Genomic DNA, 26,238 nt, shown 5'->3' on the forward strand with positions numbered 1-26,238 from the left:
CGTTGTTGGTCACTCGCGGTTGGGCGCTGCCTTAGTTAGCAATCCGCTCAGTTCGTAGGAAGAAGTGGAAGAAGACGACGACAGGGGATCGGATGGGGCTTCGCTCACCTCATTTAATGTCTTCAAGCTGGTTTAAGAAGTGCTTCTTGAACGGCGAGACGAAGCGCGGAAAAGGCGCTGCGGATCAGCAGCAGCAACCAGCAGAGGAGGGAGGCTCGCAGCAGCCGAAGCCGCCGTCAGCTCCTTTGCAATACAGGCGGCCCAAATTCCTGCGTGGAACTGTTTGCGCGGAGAAGTTGCCTGGGAAGCGACCCATCTGCTGCCCCTCCCGGGACAGGCCTCTCCAGTGGAACACGGGCTATGCCGAGTGAGTATCCCGGGCACCCTAAGGTAGAAGGCTGCTTGACAGAAACAGTTAAGGCGGGGGATGAAGGAGGTGCCCCCGTGAGAAGGCTGTCTCTGGGCTTGGTGGCCTCTCTCGGGTGCTACGTTTTCTTTGGGAAGGCTGCAAACTAAATGATGTGCGTGTAGGACTGTGCAAAAACAGTAATGCATCTTATGGCACTTTGAAACGTGCCCTTGCTGCTGTTCTGCTGAAAAACAAGCTTATTAAAGTGGTAGAAAGTCCTATAAAATATTTCAGTTTAATAAGTCTGTTAGTACAACGTTCCAGTCTATACCCGGGATGTTTTTAGTAACTTTTTGTAGCTTTCAGCAACTGTGTTGAAAATAAGAACAAATAAAAGTAAGACAAGAATAAGACAAAAACAAACAAATTTTGTTTGGCTGGGGCATGAACATAGAGCTAAAAAACATCCATATGTGAATAGTGCCAAGGTGGAAAAGGAAAATGTCTCATTGTTTTTCAGCAATTTTCCTAATCATGAGTCTGGAAAATTATCAAAGTTAGTTATATTAGAATGGGCTAACAAGCTTTGGTTAACATAGACTTTTTCAGCCTTAGTTTTTCACAACTTTAGAACTTAGATATTACCTTGAAATTCTAAAATATATTAATGTTAAAACTAGGGACAGAAAGCACTACAGTATCTGGGATGATATTAATATCGATCGGTAACTGTTGCCAAGGAGTATTTGTATTTAGGAGCAATTCAAAACCAAAACTGCATTATGATAGCATCTTTTATACAGTAATCAGGTAGGCATTGGCAAAACATTATAATAGTTATTGGCAATGATATTGTACCATAGTGTCCATAGAATATCTAGGGTCTCATGTGCAGAAAATTAGCATGAGGAGAATTTCCAGTTGTATGAGAGTTTTGCAATAACTTTCTATGAAATTAAGTTGTAACTTCACCAGTTGTATTTATACTAGTGAAACTTCCTATCATTGCATTTGCCTAAAGAAAATGTGTGTTACTGCTTCCCTGGAACTACATTTGCTTTATCACACAGTTGTCAGTTGTTAAATTAATGGCATTAGTCTAGGTTTGTTGTCAGTTCCTTTTCTGCAAGGATATTTTATGACCACTGGTAGGGGAGACAAGAAACAAAAGAGGAGTTTTGACTTCCCCATTTGTATTGTCAATAACTTCATTATTTGCATTTGAAATCTGATTCTTAAACCATAATTTAAACCTCTTTCTGGGGTTTTCGAGGCAGTATTATGTTCAGCTTTGCCTGGTGTGCCATCTGCTACCTTCTTTGAACCACTATGACCTCAGTATCTCGACCTTTGAAACTTCTCAGTGGGATGATTCTAACATATTTGATTCCAGCTAAATTTATATTCTGTTTTCCTGTCCATGCAACACTTACAGCATCATTACAAATAGACCCCTATTCTCCATGGAGTTACTCTTGAAGATGGGTTGGATATTGCAACTAGCTAATTGCTGCTATTCAATAGTTAGATGATGTGGGAAGTCATACTGCTATATTCATTGCCAGTAAAACTGCTGGACCCAATATGTAAATCTGCCAATCACTTAGCATAAGGGTGAAAATATTACTCTTCCCCAGGGCAAAAGATGAGGAAGAGTTTTCAAAGAGTAAGGACATTTTTTGTTGCTTCAGCTATTTCATCATTGCAGAGGACAACAAACAATTCTTACAAAGGAATGAGATTTAAAAAGAATGAAGTGGTGAAGAAGTGGATGAGTGCCTTTAGATTGTTCATGCCTTTAAAACATGAATTGCCAAGTATACTGCAATAAATTGAATGCTTACCTTGAAAACTACATTTTAAAGGGGAAAATAATACATTGCTTCCACGAAACAGATTTTCTCTGTTCCAATAAGCGAGTAACTTTGATCTAAAGTGCAGCAATCCATAGTGACACAAATATGCTGCATTTCTGTATCATTAAATAAATCTTCATTACCATTTAAAATAAGGTATACAATTATCTTGAATATCTTCATCTAAGTATTTATTCAAGCAGGGTTTCTGTGGCTCATTGCCATGATATCATCTCTTTATTGTATTTTATATTTTAATTACTAATGTCTCAAGCATTTAAGTGAATAGAAGGGTAAAATACAAAAAGCCATACATAATAAGCAAGGAAACTGTTGGTAACCATGTTGATAGGAGAATGCATCGCTTTGATAGGATGATAGATTGAAATATTATCACATTTTATATTCTTATAAAACCATTCTTATTTCCAGCAGAGGGCATGATATTTTGGAACTGGAAAAGCTAAACTAAATTTCTGCCTAACATGGAAAATCTAGGACCTTTTTCTCTCCTTGGGACTGAAAATTTTGCACTAAAATCTTAACCTTTCTTTGAGATAGTGGCTTTAGATAAACTGTATTCTGTGGGGTTAACTAAACCTGAAAACAAGTCCAGAGGATCATTTCAATGTGAAAAAAATGACATGCATGTATGATAGTAAAAAGATGAATTTTCAGTAATTTGAGTTGAGCCTTGTGTGTTTGTAGAAATGGGTTAGGGTTTTTTGCCCTAGTTTTTCCCTCCTGAACTGGATCTGAATATTAATTGAAGGTTCATTTCTGTTGTGAGATGCGTGCAATGCGTAGGAAAAATCTAAAATAATGAAGGATTGAGAAAGGCTCTCCTACAGCACTCAGAAGTCGGGAAAATTGTCTCTAAAAGAAGAATATGAGTGTACCAAGATTCATTTCATAAGGCAGCAAAACAAGATATAAACATTTAAGATTCCTTAGAACAATCTTCCCGCTAGATGAGTTCAAACTGTAATTCCCAGAAGCCCCATTCAATGTGGTCAATGATTGGTTATGATATCTGTTAAGCATTTCTGCTGATTCCTGTGAGAATGAGAAAACTTGCTGTAGAAGATTGCAGATTCTGGATACACACACATGTCTGTGTATGTAATTTAATACACACACACAAACACACACATAGTTGCAATTGCTGTAATGACAAACAAGTTGAATATTACTTTCAGTGTTGTGCCTCATCTACTCCATATTCTCACATTATTCAGGATTTAATAGACCTACTAAAAGTAAATAAAAATTATAGTTTTGCCGCCAAATCCAGCATGATAGCTTCCATAGGATTTTACTGAGATATTATCAAGATTGAGCACACTCCAACCCATTCCAGAAAGTGATAAAAACACTGTGTTGTGCTCTTTGAAATCCCATTTAGGGAGGATAATAAAAAATATCATACTTGACAGTATTGAAAGCCTTTAAACCCAATGGTGACATAATTTGCCCAGAGTAGCTCTGCGGAGAAGATGAGCAGTTTCTAAAGGTGATAAATAAATCACTGATCACTTTCCACTGTAGGTCATTGAGGAACAAGAATGGAAAATTTAAGATCAGTCAGAAATTATGTAGTACAATAGAACTAAGGTAGAGTTCCTCCTAAAAATGATGTAAGTCTTACCTCTTAAAATTATCTGGAACCATCCTGTTAGAAGATGCTGCTATTTATATTATGTCCAAATTTAATTGCCATCTAAATTATTAAAGGTAAAGTTTAAGTAGATATATGATTGACCTCAACTCTAGTTTAACAACTACACATGACAATTCAAATTTTTTGGCAAGTAAATGAAAATGGAAGATTGAGCCCAAGAAAATAGAAATATATTGAGTAGTATGCTTGAAAAGTCAGGTGAATAATCCAAGGGAGATGCAATATTTGATTATAAATCAAGATGTGATAATAAATAATATTGACAACAGTAATTAAAGTAAATATTTCCTTTTGGTATTTTAGTTCTGTGAAATTATTTCCCCCTTTTAAGGTTTTCTGAACTTTTGCATTTCTTTGCCACTGAACATTTAGCTCACTTTGCCCATGGTTGTTATTGGAACTTCATGTGAATTCTACTAATATACAAAGGATGCTTCACCCAGCATCAATAACAAAGTTGGTTACTTTTTTTTTACTTTTCTCATAAATATAATCCAGTAGGTGATATGCCAATGTAAAAAAGAAATGACATTATAATGTAAATAATTACATTAAAATCTTAACTTACTGTATGAATGTCCCAAAGGTGCTTTTTTTCAAGAGGCAACTGGACTTTCTGATTTTTCTTTGAAGACTTTTTTCTTCTCATCTAAGCTCTGCTGAAGAAAAAAAAAAGACATAAAAATGAAATATGAAACTTAGAAATCTCTATGTGAGTGTTTTCTATTGTCTCTATCCTGTATTCTATTAGTATTATTTCTATATTATTATGCTAATTATTATTACGATAACAAAATACTCTATTGTACTATTCAATTACTATTATATTTCCTCTATACCAGTGGTAGTGAACCTGGTCCCTACCGCCCACTAGCGGGCGTTCTAGCTTTCATGGTGGACGGTAGGAGTTTGCTATAACTCTGCTTTATACATTTTATAAAGTAAAGTTACTTCCCTACTTTATAAATCACCATTACTGTGGAACCGGTGGGCGGTTAGAAAATTTTACTACTAACAGAGATACAAAAGTGGGCGGTAGGTATAAAAAGTTTGACTACCCCTGCTCTATACTGTACCTTAGAGTATAACTGTTCTATTGTTATTACATTTCCTTTTACTATTGGTAAACTACACTCTATTATGTAGCAATGTTTTCTTCTTGCAAATCTTATTCTCCTGTTTTAATTCCTCTCTTTGGAATTTCTTCCATTTTGTCTTTCTTTCTCTATTAATGGGCCAGCATAATAGAGCACTTGCACCTTTCTACATGATGTTTTGCTTTGCCTTTCCTCCCCCTCCTTTGGACTATCCATTCCCTTTGAAGGAAAATGCTTCTTTTATTCAACTTTTTTTTTGGTTTGGTTAGCTTCCAAAACACACATCTCCTCTGACACCTGTTTCAAGATTGATACTTTATTGGCAACTCTGCTGTGCTGGGGTGGGGGTGGGGATCATCCAAGTCATGGTTGTCCCAAAGGTGCTTTTTACCAAAAGGCAACTAAACTTTCTTGATCTTTTCTTTGAAAACGTTTTACTTTTCATCCAAGAAGCTGAACAACTGAAGAAGCTTCTTGGATGAGAAGCAAAATGTTTTCAAATTCCAGAAAGGCCAGTTGCCTTTGGAAAAAAGCACCTTGGGGATCCCAAGAGCAGCTGTAGATTGTTGCTGCAGTCAAGTGAAATGGGAGACCATTTGGCCATATAGTTACTTAGTTGAACCATATCATGTAGAACCTATCTAACTAAAATGTTGAAGACAGTGGTGGGTTCCTACCGATTCAGACCCGTTCAGCTGAACTGGTTCTCCAGATGGTGCCATAGGCGCCGTCATCTTGTTTTTCGGTTCTGCGCATGTGCAAAACAATTTTTATTACACTGCACATGTGCACACAGCGCGCAACAAGCACGTGCACAAAGCATGCGCACAGCGCCCCCGTGAGCAAACCGGCAGTAGTGCCTGCCGGAACCCACTCCTGGTTGAAGAGAAAATATTCTTACTTAGACAAAGTTGATTCGAGATTCATCTTTGCTGATAACCTTGAAAGAAAGAAACAACACTAGTTCATTTCTGTTTGTGTTTGAAAATCAATGACCTAATCCATCACATCACTTGTGTTACTGGCAGGGAGAGATTTCTTAAGATGTTGTATTGTTCATCCTTCACGTCTGTGTGTTTATATTTCTTTCCCACATGACTATTTTCCTCTCTTGTTAGAGTTGCTACACTTTTATGACCAAGGATTCACATCACCAGTTTTGTCATGACATAAACATTGACATCAAAAATATAGCAGATGTCTGTCTTTTGAAATAGAGTACACTGTGCGTACATGCTGATTAAGAAGAAAAGGACATTTCGCATGTCAGCTACTTCCTGTGTTTATGAAACTTTAGCACAGTGAAACTGATTTATAGGGAAGTTGGGTGGATGTGAGGGCAATCTGGCTGCAACACATCTGTCACCCCCACTGATTGCCATGGTTGATTTGGCTGATCTGGCTGACTAGGCAGGTGTCCCCTTCCTCCTCCATTGCTCCATGCGTGTGTCCCTCCTGAAGCTAGGTGGAAGAGGATGACTATCCCAGGTTGGGTATATGATTTGTAGGAGATTTATGGCTAGTTCATATTGGAAGAAAAATCTCCTATGTGAGATCATTTAAAGGGACACAAAGGTGAGAAAAGCTCATTCCCCAAACAGAATTTACAGATAAATGAAGAGCTCTAAGATGTACAACCAGATTGGGTTAATATCTAAGCCTCTGGGATTTCTAGTGCCTGTTAAATACAAAGCCAGCCAGAGGTCAGTAACTCTCAGCCTTAGGAAGAAGGCAAACCACTTCTGAATTTTGCTAAGAAATGAGCAGGGATTTGTATAGGCTGCCATCAGGACTGACACTGATACATGCACAAGAAGTCAAGCAGCCTTGTTCAACCTGACTCTACCCTCCACCCCATGAGGTTTAGGTTATAACGTCCAGAATTGTCAGTATATCTAGAGGTGGGTGGATGTTCTGGTTTTGTAGTTTGAATGCATCTGAAAAGTATTGCATATGTACAATGAGATATATATAGGAAGCCAATTGGTTCATGTTTTGATTATTCCTGAGAAGTCTCCGTTACCTTGTTTCATTGCTACCTTATCTGACTTCAGAAGCTAAGAAAGATTAAGCCTGTTTAATACTTGGTCGAGGGACCTCGGGTCCCCAAAGGCTCAGACGACGAACAATTCAGGTGCCGACTGAAAAATCTAAATGTTTCACTCACATCATGAACACATTCCTCGGGTGCCAAATAAACACTGCCGCAGCCATTTTCCCTGCTGCGGTGATTTCCCCTTCTGCACCATTTTTTTTGTCTGTGCATGATAGTTTGTCTTGCTTCTGGTCATGACCAAATCGGGTGCCAACTGAAGTCCTGGAACGGATTACGATCAGCACCTGAGGTCCCACTGTACCAAGAAACATAAAGGTTGTACTCTGATATTCTTGCATACAGTCAGAGGCAGACTTTCCATGTCATTGATAATATATGTTGGTTGTATTCACATAATCACAAGTTATGAGAGTCTATAAATTGGACTTAAGTTCATGCCCAGTTGTGGAGATCTAAATTTGCCCCCCCCCTCCCCACTTACCAGATTTGGGGCCTGAAAAATTGTGATTGTATTTCTCTGTTAAGATGTAAGACTGCTTAATGCATTGGCATTGTCTGAAACTTGATGATGTATTAGTTCAACTAAAGGACGTCTTGCAGATCTAGGATTCACATGTTATTCGACTTAATCAGCTTATTTTATTTTAGCCTTATTTTAGCTTACAAAATCTTGTAATATCAGAGCAGTTAAGCTTACAACAGCTAGAGAAGCTGTGAGATCAGAAAATTGTTTCATATCCTGTATAGAGGTTTAAACCAGGCAGCTGACTTGCATGAATTAGATTGTGTTAAGTAAGTGAATGGCTAATTGTATAATGAGGCATAAATTGAAGGACCAGAAAAAGACATATTCCAAAGATAACAAAGTGGACAGTTCTCGTGGCTCTTCTTATACATCTATTATTATTTCTTGTTACATACAGTAAATCTAGAACCCATTGCTAGGAGTCTCCCATTGTCATCCAGTTAAAAACGGATGGCAAATAGATAAAACTTGAAGAAGGCCCTAGCCTAGTGACTGCAATTGTTCAAGAATAGGAGCACTATTTTAGACAGAAATAGCCATTCCCAGAGGAGAAATGAGAAGTTAGGAAATGGATAGGATTCTTGCAGAATTGCAAACAGGTGCTTAAATCTCAGTGGGATAAATCACTGAAGAGGATTTTCATGCAGTTCTTAAGGGGCACAGAGAATCTGATAATGAATAAAGGAAAAAGAAAAATGGAATAAAAATCACCTCCTGTCTGAAGCTCAGGAAGTGTGAATATTAAGCAGAAATATTCAGGACCCCAACTCCCCTGATTTTTTTTTTTACATTGCAGACCAAGCTTTTGTTGTGCTGTGCTTCCATATTTGTCATTTGAAATAATTATTAGCATCTCTACCTAAAGCAAATCCAACCAAGTTTATTGGATGTGGAAGTAAATATGTATAGGACTGCAGTGTAAAAGATATACTAATGATATATTAGGCTCCATTCAATTCCTTTACAGAAATTAATTGAGCTTATTTTTAGCTGAGGCATGCTTCAGTTAGCCAAACTGTTTTGAACAATCATTATTTGTTTCATCAGAACTGTCAATGTAGAAAAATCAGAATTGAATGAAGACCAAGCAACATGTTGCCAGATTTCTATCAGGAAGAGACCATTTGGGTGTGGCGAAGAGGAGGATCAGGAATGGCTAATTTTGTGTTCTACTGAGGTGAGTTCAGATATCAAAACTAAACATGCTGTTTTCATTAAGATATATTTTGACCAAGGCTTCCCAAGAGCATGAAGCAAACTTCTTGTCCTGACAAAAAACCCTTTTATTAATTTACTGTGAATTCTGCTCGTTCACATCCAGCAAAGTCTTTCAAGGGAGGATTTACAGTCACAGACTTTATCTGGGTTGGAGAGCTGATAGGCCGATATCTGTAAAACTTGGCAAGGAGTCTTGGAGAGTCACGAATCAATCAAGTGATGTAATTTTCTCCTGCAAACTCTACTCCCCTTTCGCTCCTCTTTTATTTCCTCTGGGAGGGGCCCTTCATCGTCCACCTGTAGCCTTACTCCCAAGTCAACCCCTGTTCTTTAGCTTGTCTTTTCGTCTGGCAACTCTGTGCATGTGCACACTGGGAACAGGCTCCAGCTGTTCATGTGTCTCACTGAAGTTTGACTCTGAAGGCAGCTGATAACTGGCATACGGCTCTGGCCCCCTTTCTGCCTCCAACACAGAGCCCTCATCAGAACCTTCCTCAGACTCCAGGACTGGCCTGTGTTCCTCCCCAACCTCCTTACTGTCCGAATCTGCTGCCAGCTCAGGCCACAACCAGATAGTCCACTGTTTTCAGATAAGGAGGAAGAAACTGAATGAGAATGTTGGACGCCTGAGTATGTCTTATTCTGGAATTTGATCTTCTTTAAGGTCAGAGAAAAGAAGCAGATAGAATTGAAATTACCAGCTGCCATGATCTGTTCCAAGATTTTCTTTAAGAACCTTTCAATATTTATCTTGTGGGACTGGAAACGCCTGTTTGTCGCTGCCAGATTTTTTTTCAATGGGCTGTTCATTTCAGTTTGGTAATCGTGTGGGAAGGAAAAAAAAACCCCTTGCTGCTATAGAATGCATTGTTCTGCAAACAATTAGAGTATTTGTATAGCAGCTTCATGCTGGCAATTATGAATGACTTGTTTGGTTCTTAAATGTGTTAGTAAACCATTATAAACACCCCGCAAAAGGCATGAGCTTTGAATTAATAAGCTTTACAGTTTTCTAATTAAATCAAAATAATTATGTCCAGAATAAAATCTGAAGTAGAAGGAGGTTCATACTTTACAAAGTGGGCAGCCGAGGTCCTTATGAAGCAAACCAAAACCCTGCTTTAGATTCTGTGGCTTCCTCTTGATTATTTTGACAGCTTACAGTAAACAAGAGATTGCCATCCTCGTGGTGTGAATAATGCTTGAAATGCCTAAGAAGCAAGTGTGAGCTCTTCCATATGCCTGTACAAAAAAATAGCTGCTTTCCCTCCAAGTTGTGGCTATCAGCCATTTTGTCTTTAATTTTATTCAGGTATTTTGGGTAGAATAAAACTTGGATTGGGTGTGGGTGTGGGTGGGGAGGATCTCTTGCACAGAAGGTGCTTTGTTTTCATAAACTTGATTTGCCACCTCTAAATTATGCACTATGTATGTAATGAGTGTTCATCTGAGATGGTTTGTCAGTTGTCTGAAGCAGGAGTAGAATGGGCAGGCATGTACCCACTTGATTTGTCATTAAGTTTATTTGCAAGTGAATTGGCATTAGCATTTGAAACTAAGATGGCAAAAATAAGCAGTTCCTAGTCAGGGTTCTCTAATAAAACTGTAACAAAATCCTTGAGAAATTGGAAGAAGTAAAGTTTTAAATAAATTTTAATTACTGCATGAACCTCATTTTTCTGATGCTCCTGTTTCTGAGATTAGGCAGGATTGATTAGTATCATTCCCTTATCCTTTTTCACTTCTTGCCTTTTCAATTACAACTCCTTACCCCTTACATTTTCTACCTAATAAACCCAATGCATTTGTTTGTGTGTGTGCGCGTGCATGCACACACACACACACACACACACTCACTGTGCACATATACGCATAGCCACACATTTAAAACAATGGGGTAGTTCACAGTTAAAAAGGAAAATAAAAAGAAGATATAATGAAATATAACATAGGATAAAATTAACCCTACAATTTTATCAAGACAATTCAACAGACACACAATTCTATTGAATGGGATCAAACTCCTCGGGGAAAAGCAGGTCTTCACAACTTTACAAAAACCAGGCAGGGTTGGAGACATCCAGATCTTGGGGAAGTGCTATTCCATGAGATAGGCACAGCAGCCAAGAAATCCTGTTGCCTGGGTTTCATGAGATGATATTTTTTAAGGGATGGGACTTGATGATAACTAATAATAGCTTGCAGACATCCATACTTGTATGAAGCGCATCTCTTACTATGATGAAGCTAAAACTAAAATATTGTTGACTTGTCAAGGCTTCTCATTGAGATTCATGCCCAAGCAGATAATTTAATCTGGGTCTCCCCTGTCCACATCAAACATTCTGTCTCAAATGTCCTTGCTATAACATGAAGGCAAGTCCCATATGATGATCCTCACAGTAGTTTGGTTTTCAGTATCTGACAGGCTATTACTGGGCACTGTTCGATGGCCATGGTGGTTCAGAAGCTGCAATTATGGCCTCCAATTACCTACACTGTTGCATCAAGCAGAAACTGGAGGATGTGATAGAAGGCATCACTGAAGATAATCCTCCGATGCACCTCAGTGGGCAATGCATTTGCCAGAATGATCCACTGTTTGTGGAAGAAAAGAAAATTCATCAGGAAAATGTGGTCATTGGAGCTTTGGAGAGCGCCTTTCAGGAATGTGTGAGTGATCCTACTTTTTTTTTTTTATTGTCCCAAGAATTATGTTGTGCACTGTGGGAAAGGAACAAAACGTGGAATGCAAATGATGTTGTAACATAAACATACTTGCAACCAACTTTTGGACATAGCTATGAGAGAATGCAGTTTGTTTGTGTCATTGCAGTTTGTATCAGTCATATTTTGTAGATGGCTGATGGAGTTAATTTTACTGTTTCCAATTCTGGCAGGACAGCTGCTAGATCAGGATAAAACAGACTATGTTTCCCTGGTGGCTTGTATTTCAGTTCTCAATCATCACGCCAGTATGGCTGATGGTAAGGAATTGTGAATACTTTTTGATTGTCTGTCTTTCGCCTACATCTTTTCTGGATTCTTGTTTGTTCTATATTGTGCTATCAATTCTTATACCAATAAAGAATATATATCACGTGCACAATGATACAATAAACATTTCCAATTACAGTTTATTTACAATTAAGCATACTTGAAACATTAACTGGCAATTGCCTGTTTTCATCCACCACCAGTGGGGAACAATGGTGATGAAATTAGGCTTCAGTGCTGGGAAATCTGATATCTGTCTTACATCATTAAATATTGTTTTTACCAACAGGATAAAATGATAGGTCAAGAGATTAAAGCAAGCAACCAATCAGCAGGCTGCACTGCACTGGCTGCTCTTTATCTGCAGGGAAGGCTCTATGTAGCAAATGCAGGTGACAGCAGGTGAGTTCAAAACCCCGGAACATCATTGGATAAGATCCAACATGATCCTTTAATATGGATATGGAAGACATTTAGCATTTTATTTTATCTAAATAAATTTCTACAGTAATCTAAATATCTACATTTTATTAAGCCTAATATTGAGTATTTTGAAAGAATAGCAACACACACACATGCAAAGCAAAAGCCATTAAAAATTACTATGTCAGAGTTTTTTTCTTTCTAACAGAATTATACCATAATCTTTTATTTTTTAAAAAGGTAGTTAAAGTGGGTGTCTTAAAAAACAATTCAGCTTCATATAGCCCTGATTTGGAGTAGGAGTGTGGTATGTGGAGCAAACACAATCTTTCAAAACCCTACCAGAAGATATTTTTCCAGGTTGGATGCTCAAGAAAGATGGCTTCATTTTAATCCTATTTATGTTGGTTTCCTTCCGAAAATCCCATTCCCAACTGCTGCTAAGTTGTTGAAAATGGGTGTTTTAATTGCAAGCTACAGAGTAAGGTGCCTTATATAAAAGAAAATAGGCTTAAATTGAAGGAATTGAGCTTTTGGTCTAACCAAAAAAGAATCTTCCCTTGGCATATAATTATTCTTCCATCTTAAACATGAAAAGTGAGACAACCATTAAAAGTGGCAAAACTCTCTTTGAAAGAAAAAATACTGTTTTTCAGGGTACTTCTTGTTCGAAAACAGAGCATCGTTCCCTTGAGTACTGAATGTACCCCTGAGACAGACAGGAAGAGAATCCAGCACCTGGTAAGAGTAATCTTTTTCTAATGTATTTTTTTAAAAAAGAGCCAAAACATTTTACTTGTGTCTGGTAAACTCAAGAATGCTTGTTTCCAGAATGATTCAGAGTAAATAGGCGGGTGTGAGTCCCTTTTTGTGAAATGGGGCCTTAGAGTCCAGGTGGGCCTTTTTGTTACGTACCTGTCTCCCTGCTACGTTTCATTGGCCCTGCCTGAGCTGCTGGATGTGTTAACCGGATTGGCGGTTGATTTCCCCAGGCTGATGATCCTGGGGGATTTCAATCTGCCTTCCATTGGCGAGACATCCAAGTCAGCTCGGGAGTTCATGGCTTCCATGATGGCTATGGACCTAACTCAGTTAATTCAAGACCCCATCCATAACAGGGGACACACGCTCGACCTGATTCTTGTCTCTGGGCAGTGGATGAATGATCTAGATTTAGGGGATATTTCTATCCAACCCTTGTCATGATCTGATCATTTCCTCATCAGGCTTGACTTCCATACTTCTACCCCACATCGCAGGGAGGCGGAACTGACTAGATGGTTCCGCCCCAGGCGCCTGATGGAGCCTGAAAGGTTCCTGATGGAGCTTGGACTTTTCCTGAATCACTTGCTCACAGCTCGACCGAAGCCTGGGATAGGACGGCCACTGGAGCCTTGGATCGTGTTGTGCCTTTGCGGCCTCTGACCTGGTGTCGATCCTGGGTAGCTCCCTGGTTTACCGAGGAGCTCCAGGAGATGAAACGTCAGAAAAGACGCCTAGAGAGTGGTTGGAGGGCCAGGCGATTACCAATGCTTCATTGAGAGAGGAGTTCTTTCCCACTGCCTTGAAGGAGGCGGTGGTGAGGCTCCTCCTTAAGAAGCCTTCCCTGGACCCAGCTTCTTTAGCCAACTATCGTCCAGTCTCCAACCTTAGCTTTGTAGCGAAGGTTGTCGAGAGTGTGGTAGCACGTCAGCTTCCCCAGTACCTGGATGAAGCTGCCTACCTGGATCCGTCGGGTTTCAGGCCCAGGTACAGCATGGAGACGGCATTGGTCGCGTTGGTTGATGATCTCTGGCGGGCCCAGGACAGGGGCTGCTCCTCTGTCCTGGTCCTATTAGACCTCTCAGTGGCTTTCGATACCATCGACCACGGTATCCTACTGTGACGACTCGGGGGGTTGGGAGTGGGGGGCACCGTTTTACGGTGGTTCTCCTCCTGCCTGTCGGATCGGTCCCAGTTCATGTTGACTGGAGGACAGGGATCGACCCTGAGGCGCGTCACTTGTAGCCTCCCACCGCCCAGTGCGATCCCACAGAGTTGGCCTCCTCAGGTGCCGTCGGCCAGACAGTGTCGGCTAGCGACCCCCAGGGGGAGACCCTTCTCTGTGGGAGCGCCTCCCCTCTGGAATGAGCTGCTCCTGGAGCTTCGTGTAATCCCCGACCTCTGGTCCTTCCGACGCACCCTAAAAAGTTGGCTTTTCCAGCAAGCCGGCCAGGCCTGAACAGAATAAAATAAATGATTAATTTAATTGTTAATTTTAATCTAATTTTTAAAATTGTATTGTTAATATTAATTGGGTTTGTTTTTGGATACTTTATTTAATTTTCTTTTTAACTTTTGTAATATGTGGGGTTTTTTTATGTTGTATGCCGCTGTGATTCCTTTGGAAGAAGGGCGGCATATAAATCCAATAAACGAACAAACAATAAAGAAATGTTATGATTTTTCTGAACACTGCATGTTGTATCTATTCTGTAATATTTTCAGCTGTGCTTAGTACAGTCTTCCCCAATTTGATACCTTTCTGATAACTCTCTACATTTTTAGCCCATCTGCTAATGTTGGCTGCAGATTTCTGGCATTTGCATATAACTAGACAAAGAGTACATTAGATTGATGCTCTTATCACTTAGAATAACAAATTGTTTGCCCAGTGAAGAAATCCAAACCTTTTATCTTTTTTTAATGAGGAAAAATACATGTAAAAAAATCCTCATGGGGAAAATTGAGTGACTTCCCTAAAATCTGTAAATATAAGGGCCAGTTCTTATCTTCAGCTTCTACTTCTTAAGGCTCATTGTATTCTGAGAACAATATTTTTCCCCATTTTCATTCCCCACCCCCCAGGCTTTCATGTACCCAAAGCTCCTCGCAGATGAGTTCACACGGTTTGAGTTTCCAAGGAGATTGAAAGGAGATGATGTAGGCCAGAAGGTCCTCTACAGAGATTACTCAATGGAAGGCTGGTGAGTTTCTTGAATGGCCTGGTTTTAGGTGTTCTGTATGAGTAATCTTTTAGGGCTTTCTGTTTCCTTCCTTTTTTCCTTAGGTTGCTTCTTAACAACCTCGTCTTGATTATGGCTTGCATCCATTTGTCCCACCTTCTTTTGTTCTTTCCTCTCCTGATGTTTGTAATTGTTGCTTCAAATTAAACCACTTAGGCTAAGAGAACCCCAAGTAACATTGCAGTGGCCAGTTTGCCTACAGCCATATTGTTTTCGTTGCGTATCAAAAATATTGAAGCTAGAATGGATTCTGGTCTACAGAAGGAGGGAATGTTTGTAAAACATAAAGGGAATTTTTTGTTTCTTTCTATGTACTGATAAATATGCAGTGTTCCAATGATCTTTAATAGTTACTTACTTTCCTTAAAAGTGGAAATGAAAATTAGGAGTCCTCAAGGCCAAATTTATTAAATTTAGTAATAAAGAACAATAACTGATGGGGGAGAATGAAATAGGTTTGCTAATAAAAAAATATTTTGACATTTGTTGAAGTGGACTTCTATAGGCCAGTTCACTGAAATTGCTTTTGAACTGCTGCTTCTATTGCATTTCATGCAATGTATTCATGTATGGTGACATTCAAATGTTGACCTCTTAACAAATCATTTAGATTTGTATTTCTCAATTAGTGTTTCTCAATCATTTAGAGAAAAGAATACATTTTTTTCTGTATAAGGTATTCTATAAATGTCAACACAGAATTAAGTGTCCATTAAGATTAGGTGGTTTAAACATCCATGTTAACTTGTAGACACTGCAATGTAATGGCAAATAAAATGACGACTCACTTATCTGGTTTGTTTCAGGGGATATAAGACAGTAATGAAAGAGGATCTCAAATACCCTCTGATTCATGGACATGGGAAACAGGTATGATGTCCCTCAGGCATCCCACTTTCATAGTTTGGATTATACTAAAACTGTGAATTCTTTTGTTCTGTTCTTGTAGAATTTGATGACCAATTCTTCTCTAGATGGCTTTTGGGATATGGGCAAATCATTTTGTGGTCCCATTGGAAAATTCATTATCATGTCCTGTTGCCTTCCCTTTTCCATTTTTTAAGAGAGTTTCTTTTTGACCTTAATCTCAGGTCTTTTCCAAACAGTTTGTCATTCTTGAATGTGGTCAGTATGAGGAATAAATTTGGATTTTGGCCATGTTGGCTTCCAAGCTTTTACCTGGAACACAAAGCTAAATAGACTAGCATTTATGAGGTAAATCTGGATGTAGCCTTATGAGCCCTGGGGTATAAAATTTCATTCTGCCTGTCCTCTATATGATTGATGCTTCCACTATATTAACAAAGAGTTCAAGGTAAGAGTTACCACAGAATGCACACTGGGGGAAGAGGTCACGAGATGATCTAACACTGGCTGAAGAAAGAGGTATGACAATCAAGGACACCTTCACTATCCTGAGCTTTATATTAATAATTGAGTGTAATTATTAATTATCTTGGGAAACATCTATGTAGATTTTCAGTTATCCCTGTCATGGTTATCGCAAAGGTACTTTTTAAAGAGGCAACTGGACTTTCTGGTTTTTCTTTCAAAAAGAAAGAAAAAAAAAAGAGCCCAGTTGCCTCTTGAAAAAGCATCTTTGGAACTATTTTGGGAAACAGAAAACCTACAATTAGTAACCGAGGGAACTACCTCTGACCAAGAGAGTGGTTCTTTCAAGCCTTGAGTCTTGTGGTTTGTGGAAATTTTATTTAATTTCCTAGAAAAATCTGGTAGATTTGAGACCTGGCTGTTACTCCTTTTTGTCATCTAGAGACAATTCCCTATTCCTCTCCATCTTAGAAGTCCTGAGGGGACGCATCTATGTAGTATAAACTAGGCAACTAGGGCATGTCTCCCTTGTTGAATGGCCTTCATTCAGGTGTCAGCCTAGTCTTCACTGGGTCATTGGGAATTAGACAGGAAACCTGAGGAAGAGGAGGACGGAGGAAGGGAATTGGCACCATTTTTTTCTATCCCTGTCTTTGCTTCTCTTTTCTCATGTGGCACAGTTAATGGAGAGGGCTGCTATGACAATGGGACAGCTGAGGATCCCGTGGTCACCCAGGGAGTGCAGGGACTTTGTGGATGGAAAGTTATTCCACTGCTACAAATTCTTAGGTGAACAGAAGTGAGGGAATAGGACATCTGGCCCTGTCAACTTCTCTTCTTTGCTATCCCTGCTATCCCAGTTCACCAGAGACATGATGATAAATGCAGTTGGAATGTTGGTAGCACTTTATTGTGTTCATGGCAACAGCACCAGCCTTCTTATTTGTCCCCAACAGTCAGAGAAATCCTCTGACTTGTCCACAGACAGCAAGCTGCTGTCTGTGGTTTTTTTGGCCATGAATCCTCTGCTTCTAACAATTACAGTTCACTAATTAAAGAAACAAAGTGTAGAAGAAAAAAATAAAGCTATAAAGCTGTACTAAGGGAATCCTTGCCATTTGAAATGCTAATGGACATGTTGGTCATGAGTGCTCTCCAGAGCAGGTTAGACTAAAAGGAGAAGCTTCTCTGGCTGCTGTGTGGGTGCATGTTTTATGATCGTGTACTAGGGAATAAGTGAACTATTTCAGGGGAAGTAATTCAGAGAAACCTAATTGTGAGAATGCAATGTGTATGTTAAAACCTAAATAACCTTCAATAGTCATATGTTCCCTCATTGTGTTAAGTTTAGAATTCCTAGCTTAAAAAGTTGTCAGCTATGTGGGCTGGAAGTTGCAATTTCAACACAATCTGGAGGACACCAGATGGGAGAAGACTAGTTACTCTTCTGGATATTTAAAAAAAATCAAAGCATCCAGTTTATCTTATTGGATCCTAGGTGGTCCTTGCTTCTAAAGTACCATGCTTTCCCAAAAATAAGACAGGGTCTTATTTTTTTTGACTCACGAAATAAGTGTGTGGCCTTATTTTCAGGGAGGTCTTATTATTTTTGAGGTGCAAGCGTGGTCACCTCATGGCTGCTGCTGTGTTGCAATATTTTCAGGGAGGGCTTACTTTCGGGGTACGGCTTATTTTAGTGCATGCTCTCAAAAGCCCGATTGGGCTTATTATCTGGGGAGGTCTTATTTTCAGGGAAACAGGATAGAACTATTGGCTAAAAGCCCAGTTACTAAGAGATTAAAACTCTGCCCCATGCTATTCCATCCCCATTTTGATTCTTAATTTCTAGGTAGGAACAATCTTGTCCTCTTATGGCATGCTTCTTATGCTGTGGGAAAATGCTACTTTTTACATGATATACTGTTGACTATACTGATGTGGCAAGCTGCAAAATAAATATTTGGATATAAATATACTGTTAATTACTTATATATTACTGCTTACTTTAACTCTTGGTGACATTGTCTCCCATGCCTTAAGTTATTACATCTTTAGCCTGGAATCTATTCTCATCTCTTTCAGGCTCGTTTACTAGGCACCCTGGCTGTATCTCGAGGCCTGGGAGATCATCAGTTAAAAGTAATTGAAACAAATATTGAAATCAAGCCTTTCCTCTCCTGCATCCCTAAGGTAAGAAAGTACTATGTTACGTTGATAGTAGCAGCCTGTATTTTAGATACTTCCCATTCTCTATATTCAGCCTAGTCATTCTTTTGCGTAGAGCAATGGCTTTATTTCAAAGAAACTACAACAATATTACAAGTGTTATGTCTGGATAGGCTGTGTATGTAAGTACTGTGTGGGTGTTTATATAAAAAAATAGATAGCATTGCCAAGATCTTCCTGGATTGAATACTGTAGGGAAGTCTGCCACAATCTTTTGCATTGGTTAAATTAAACATGAGAAGCCTCAGGATATTGAGATCCCAAATCACAGGAAAGGTTCTTCTGATTTTCAAGTAGTCTCCGCTTGCAGATTTTTCACCTTAACATGAAGATTTGAGAAATGAAGTGGCATATAAGATGTTGAGGGCAAGAACTGTTGATGTACATAGCCCACTTCCTTACAAGTGTTCCTATATTTTAATCAACTCAAATGCCTTCATAGAAATTTGTTACACTACATCCAAGTAGATAGCTATGATTTAGATTAAGTATTGTATATACCCAGCCCATGTATCCTGTAGGAGGAATCTTGAACCTGGGAATTCAACTAATTAAGCAGTGTAATTAATGTAACTCGATGAGTCTTTCTAAATGCAGAACCAAGATTCTTGGTCCCAGAAAAGGCACTTTTTAATTCAGATTTTTTTCAGTGACCATATGCCATAGTGACTAAGTACTGTCAGGGATTTGAATCACAGTGGCACAGTGGTTACAGTGCAGGCTATTTCTGCTGATCACCGGCTGTCCTCTATTTGGCAGATCGAATCTCACCAGGCTCAAGGTTGACTCAGCCTTCCATCCTTCCAAGGTCGGTAAAATGAGAACCCAGATTGTTGGGAGCAGTAGGCTGACTCTGTAAACTGCTCAGAGAGGGCTGTAAAGCACTATGAAGCAGTATATAAGTCTAAGTGCTATTGCTATAGCTATCACATAATTGCAAACCTATACAAAATTTAGATTTTTTTTCCTTCAAAAATTTATTACAAATTGCGCCTTCAATTTTTGATTTATATTTTGGTAGCGCAATCTTCAGCGCTTCTAAAACAGAAAAATATATTGAATGGGTTGTATATAGAGTATAGCTTTTCAGTGCACAGGTTTATAAAATTTTAGCACTGAGACATTTAGAAATCTCAACTGAATTTTTTTTAATCATTTCATTATTTCTGACTAGGTGGAAGTGTTTGACTTAATGTCAGAAAATGTTAATGAAGATGATGTCCTCATCATGGCAACAGATGGCCTTTGGGATGTTTTGTCCAATGAAGATGTTGCCCAAATTGTCAGAAATTTTCTCCAGAACAACACAACAGATCCTTACAGGTACAATTAGAGGTTGCAAAAATTATGGGAATATCAAGGTTATTCTATCTCAGTGGAACTTTATAGAACAGAAGTGTAACAATAATTAATAAATTCCATTTCCTGACTGATAGTTAACTATAATTTATATTGTGTGAACTTTTTAACATTAACAGTATAACTTTTAAAGGAATCCTTAAGAAATCTAAGGCAATAAAAATACTTGGCATAAATACTGATGTTAAAAATATAAGAAGTGAAACATGTTAGTTAATCTGTGCAATTATAGTTCTGGTCCTTTATCAGTATGCTTTACTCACAGAGCTATTAGAATACCAGGCAACTAATACATTTTTACATAGGAAAAGGGCATAGCATTTATTGCTGGAGACTTACCATATTTCTCAGAGTATAAGACACACCTTTTTCCCTCAAAAAAGAGGCTAGAAATCTGGGTACGCCTTATACACTGAATACAGCATTTTTTTGCCTCCTGAAACCCCACCCCTTCACCAAAATGGCCATGTATAGGTTGTAGGAGGCTTTCAGAGAGCTCCTGGGCCATTCTTTGCTCAATCCCCCCGCCCCCCAGCCTCCAGGAACACTCTATAAGCTTCCTAATGCCCTTTTTTTGCCAGAAAATGGGCCTGTTTTTGCAAAAAATTTGGCATTTTTTGCTCATTTTTGCCCTCCTGGAACACTCTACAAGACTCCTAAGGGGTATTCATGCCCTTTTTTTTTTTGAAAAAAAGGGGTCCATTTTCGTGAAAAACAGGCCATTTGGGGGAGGTTTGCAGAGTGTAAAAACTCTTTTTAAAAAATTTGCCTCTTTAAAACCTTGATGCGTTTTATACTCCCGTGTGTCTTATACTCCGAAAAATACAGTATAAAGGTAAAAAAAAAAAACCACCTGAATTAAATTTGGATGAATGTTTCATATGTGATAGCTTGAGTATTTATTCTGGGAGACATTTGATCTTTGCTTTTTAATTTACCTCTTTAGTTTGTAGACAACTGTATTTTCTATCCCAACATGATATATGATTTTTTTTCTCTTTATAATTGTTTACAGCTGGCAAAATACCTCCCTAAATTGACTAAGATGTAGGGAGATAAAGTTTAATCCATTTCTTAATAAAGAGATTTTTAATTTTTTTAATTCCTAAACTACGTTTTATAAAGATGAGAAAAAACAATTAGTAAAAGTGCTGGGGTATTTTTTTTTTTTTTGTTATTTTAACTTGTTCAGGTTTAAACAATATTTTGCCCTTCTTTGCTGCTACAATAAACTACCATATTTTTCAAACTATAAGGTGCACATTAGCTGTAGAGGAGGAAAGCAAGAAAAAAAATCTGCCCCTGCCTCCCAGCATCCATTCGGTATTTATCTGGCTAGTGTCCTTGCAGCAAATAGCAAACAGTCTGGTCAACCTCAGCACATTATCGCAGCCCTAGCACGTGGTTTGTCAGGGCTCCGCTCCGTTGCGCCCACCACCGGTCAACTCAGCTGAGCTGCTGCCACTGGCGGGGAACACTGGAGCCGAGCAGCTAATTGGCAATTGGATTTGCCTCCTGGAATACTGCCGATCAACTGTTCTAGGCAGTGGGAATTGCTGCTGCCGCCGTGGCCCATTTTTGTGTGGTTGGTCACACATTATTTTCAGTCTTTGTTGGTAAAGAACAACACAGCTTAGTACAATCCGTCAATAATATAACAGCAAAAATGTGTTTTCAGGTGTTTGGGTTAAGTAATCACAATGCATAAGTACGATGCATATTTTTGTATTGGCAGCTGTCAGACAACAGTGTTTAGAAAACTATATATTTTTTCCATTCATAAGACAACCTGAAAATTTATTAGGAAGCACATGCACAAAGAACACACATTAAAGCTCAAGTAATCAGCACAATTTTTGTATCTTAATATAGAGTAGAGCTTCAAAAACATTTCTGGAACACTTGGATAATTCACACAGCCTGCTGTCCCCTCTTTGTGAAAGACAAAAATGGTTGCTCACTAAGCTTAAGGCCCTTGTAAATAGCTGTAGTTTCACTTACACTTTCCTACTTATCTTTTCTGTTCCAAGAGAAATAGAATGTCTGTATGTTAAGAAAAGTCAGTCACAGCATTTAGAATGTTTTTGTCTCAAACCTGAATTCATTTTCTGAATTTCAGTCCAAATGGTTAGTTCGTAGAATATATTGTACAATATTTATACCATTGATGGATATTTCATTTTTAGCTGTTGCTTTAGGATTATTTATAACTGCACTGCATAAAATACATTATTATTTTCACAGGTTTTCAGAATTGGCCAAACTGCTTGTGCAGGAAGCAAGAGGGAAGGAGGATGGCTATTACTGGATCAAGGACAGTAAAGAGCCTGCTTCTTATGATGACATTTCTGTATTTGCAATTCCATTGTATAACAAGAATGAATACTAAACAATATGCTGCTAAAGGAGGCACAACTGCTCTTCAGATGATAATGGAACTGTATCAAAACATACAGTTGCTGAGAAATGCAAATCCAGACTTTGAAAGCAGAATAACAGAATTGGAAGGGACCTCGGAGACTTCTAGTCCCGTGAAGGTGAACCTATGGCATGCTTGCCAGAAGTGGCACACAGCGCCCTCAGTGGGCATGCAAGCTGTTGCCCCAGTTCAGCTCCACCACATGTGCGTGCACTTCTCACCACCCAGCTGGTCTTCAGATCTCTGGTGCACATGCATAAAGGGTGAGGGGGGGGGGCAGGCACACATGCATGGGGGGTGCATGCACGCCCCCCTGCGTATTGTATTTTGGGGGTGTGGGTGTATGCTTTGGGCACTCGGTCCAGAAAAGGTTAGCCATCACTGTTCTAGTCCAACCCCCAACTCAAGCAGGAAATCCAGACAAATGTTGTCCAATCTCTTTTTAAAAACTTCCCAGTGTTGTAGCACCCACAACTTCTGAAGGGAAGTTGTTCCATTGATTGTTCTGTCAGGAAATTTCTCCTTACTTCTAGGTTGGTTCTCTCCTTGATAAGTTTCCATCCATTGGTACTTGTCCTGCCTTCAGGTGCTTGGAGAATAGGTTGATTCACTCTTCTTTGTGGCATCCCCTCAGATATTGGAATCCTGCTCTGTCACCCTTTGTCTTTCTTTTCATTAACTAGACATACCCAATTCCTGCAACTGTTTTTCATGTTTTTGCCTCTGAACCTAATCATCTTTGTTGCTCTTCTCTGCACACTTTCTAGAGTCTCAATATCTTATTTATAACTGGATGCAATATTCCAAGTGTAGTCTTACCAAGGCATTATAAAGTAATACTAGCACTCCATGTGGTCTTGATTTTATCTTTCTGTTAATACAGCCTAGGACTGTGTTGGTTTTTTTGGCAGTTGCAGCACACTGCTAGCTCATATTTAAGTGACTTAAGATCCCTCTTGCAGTTACTACTATTGAACCAGATACCATCTATTATATACATGGGCATTTGGTTTTTCTTGCCTAAGTGTAGAACCTTACATTTCTCAACTATGAATTTTATTATGTTAGATAGGATGTCAAAAGATGTTGAGATTCTTCTGTATCTTGAGCTCATCTGGAGCGTTGGCTATTTCTGCTAGCTTGGTGTCCTCTGCAAATTTGATGAGTACCTCTTGTATGCCCTCATCTGAATCATTGATGAAGATATTGAAGAGTACTGGGCCTAAGACAGAGCCTTGGGGTACCCCACTACATACTTCTCTCCATGTAGATGCAGTTCCATTGAGGACTACATGTTGGGTGTGGTTGATCAGCCAGTTATGAATCCCATCTGGTGGTGATGCTGTCTAACTCAGAAAAGATCATTGACTTACTTTGTTTCACACTAATCTTGTGTTTTTCTTGGTTTTACAAGTTGCTAACTTACCATAAGTGCTAATTTAGTATTTTTATTAAGATGAAGAATTTAATAGGAACTTAACATCTATTTTGTAAGAGACAATTTTTATATTGTGGCCTAAAACTTTATGCAAGATCTAGTTTCCTCAGCAATACAAAATATATTAAAAATAGTAGTAAAAACATACTGCTATACAAAGCCATTAGCAAAGATCTGTCTTAAAGTTGCTCAAAAATTTGAACTACAGGAAATGGATTTCCTGTTAAATATTAAAATGTTCTTCATTGTATGACTTCAGACAACACACTGATTTGGGCTTTTGACAACGATTTTTATTGTAGGTCAGGTTATCTTTGTATTTTATGTGTGTGATTGTATTTATATATAAAACTTACCTGCATATTAAATTGTAATAGTATAAGCATGGCTTTAATATCAAACATAAAGAATATATATTTAATATCTTAAAATAACTTTATTTTCAATAAAATATGTACCAGCAGAATTTGTCTCATTTATTTGAAATAGCAAGGTCATTTCATATTTATTTTTTATTTATTAGCTTTAAGTGCAGTTTTAAAATATTACACAGTACTGGTACATTTTAATATACCCAGTGTTTGATATATGCTATTTTCAGAATGATTGTCTTATGTAAATAGTGACATTCCATGATTCATTATAAAATGTTTCATTACTTTGGCTTGTCATAAAAATGATTTTATCAAAATACTTTTTAAAATAAAGGTATTATCTTTTCATCTGTCCATCGAAATATTTCCCAGGTATTCCCATTGTTTAGCTAACCAATTTGCTATAGGCAAAAATGTAATGTTTTCACTCTGTGGTTTCTTAATCTGGCCATCAAATATGCATAGCAATTGAATCTTTTGTTTAGCTACATATTTCTTTAAACAGAGTCTTCCAAAATTCCAATACTTTATTGCATTCCCACTAAAGATGAAATAATGTTCTCTTTGACTGTCAGTTTCATCAGCATCTCAGAATGTTGATAAGTTACCGTATATAGGAGCTTGATGCCACTGATGTAGAAGTTGAAGATATAATTCCTTTATTAATACTGATAAAAATTCTTGATGCTGCCATAGGGATTGACAAACATCTTTAATTTTAATATTTATTTTTAAATAACTAAAAAACCCAATTGTTCCCTTTTCTCTTAAGTTCCAGTTTCTTTTAGTCCTGTGGCAGACTTGTCATAATACATTTCAAGTATGTTTTTTTGTAGCCCATCTTAAGGCAGCGAACATATCCAACCCATCATCTTCCTCCCATTTTCCCCACAACAGCAACCCTATGAAGTGAGTTGGGCTGAGAGGGAGTGACTGCACCTAGGTCACCCAGCTATGGCAGTGGAGGGGATTTGAATTCATGGTCTCATGCTTTCTCTAGCCTGGTGCCTTAACCATTAGACTAAATTGGCTCTCAACAGTGTTGGAAATCCCATTTTTGGCAGCATGTTTTTATGATGGTATATGTTGATTTAAAACAGAACGAAGCTTGTTTCTGCCAATTAGAATTTTGTCAACATTTTATTTTTTTAAGAGGGTTTGAAATAAATTTTGGGCGCCACTACTTTACTGCTGTAGGACTCAAAATGTTTACATAAATCTTGTCTTCTTTTAAAACTCCAAACAGGACTATAATCATTATGGAATAGCTTCAATTATTTGATATGCTAATTCCTAATTACCTAAGATTTGAAGGGGAAGATCTAAGATACAGGAAATATTTTTTTTTATGGAGTGTATAAATGCAAACAATTGTGGACTTTTTGAAATTAACTGCTAAGCTGAAGACTGACACTCTCTTGTTCTTTTGCATTGGAAATTATAGTTGTTATTGACAAATACATTCAATAATGTTTACTTTCAATGCTAATTCCCTTAATTTGGTCATTTGCACAAAGTCCATTTTGGTGACTTGATGCTTCTTGCTATGAGAAATTCATGGCGGACTAAATATCCTTGAAGGAGCTGGGATGGTACCGCGGCAGAGATTGGCGGCCAGAGAAATCCTAATCAGCAGGCTTTCAGGAAAAAAGGAGAGATTGTGAGATTGCCAACTTGCACTCTGGATTGCTACGTTTCGTGAACAGACTGCAGAAACTAAAGTTGTAGTTGAGTCATGAGTGGCTGGGAATGGCGGGATTTCAATCAAGCTCGTAATCACGATGCAATAATTTCTTAAACACTTGGATGTAATTAATTTACAGTTAAGAGATTTTTGGAGCAGCAGGATAAGAGAATTTGACTTGGTGAAAATCGTTTTGAA

General features: G+C 38.4%; 1 protein-coding gene across 1 annotated transcript; it reads left to right on the forward strand.

Annotated features, from left to right (window-relative positions):
• On the forward strand, positions 1–24,448 carry PPM1M (protein phosphatase, Mg2+/Mn2+ dependent 1M). Its single transcript, XM_087709196.1, has 10 exons — positions 1–367; positions 8,613–8,742; positions 11,202–11,456; positions 12,070–12,182; positions 12,860–12,944; positions 15,051–15,169; positions 16,015–16,078; positions 18,623–18,730; positions 19,941–20,089; positions 22,370–24,448. The coding sequence occupies exons 1-10, from the start codon at positions 93–95 to the stop codon at positions 22,512–22,514; spliced, it is 1,443 nt and encodes a 480-aa protein (XP_087565322.1). The 5' UTR covers positions 1–92; the 3' UTR covers positions 22,515–24,448.
• Positions 24,449–26,238: the final 1,790 nt, after the last annotated feature.

The sequence above is a fragment of the Thamnophis sirtalis genome, unplaced genomic scaffold (genome assembly GCF_051295495.1).
Source record: "Thamnophis sirtalis isolate CommonGarterSnake01/CBP01778 unplaced genomic scaffold, rThaSir2_p1.2 scaffold_3, whole genome shotgun sequence".
Taxonomy (NCBI): domain Eukaryota; kingdom Metazoa; phylum Chordata; class Lepidosauria; order Squamata; family Natricidae; genus Thamnophis; species Thamnophis sirtalis.

What these genes read in the sequence shown, in the direction of transcription:
- PPM1M (XM_087709196.1), top strand. Translation starts at nt 93, where the DNA reads ATGGGGCTTCGCTCACCTCATTTAATGTCTTCAAGCTGGTTTAAGAAG. An exon ending in TAATTTTGTGTTCTACTGAG is followed by an intron (nt 8,743 to 11,201) that starts GTGAGTTCAGAT and finishes TTTGGTTTTCAG; the next exon opens with TATCTGACAGGCTATTACTG. An exon ending in TCCTCTCCTGCATCCCTAAG is followed by an intron (nt 18,731 to 19,940) that starts GTAAGAAAGTAC and finishes ATTTCTGACTAG; the next exon opens with GTGGAAGTGTTTGACTTAAT.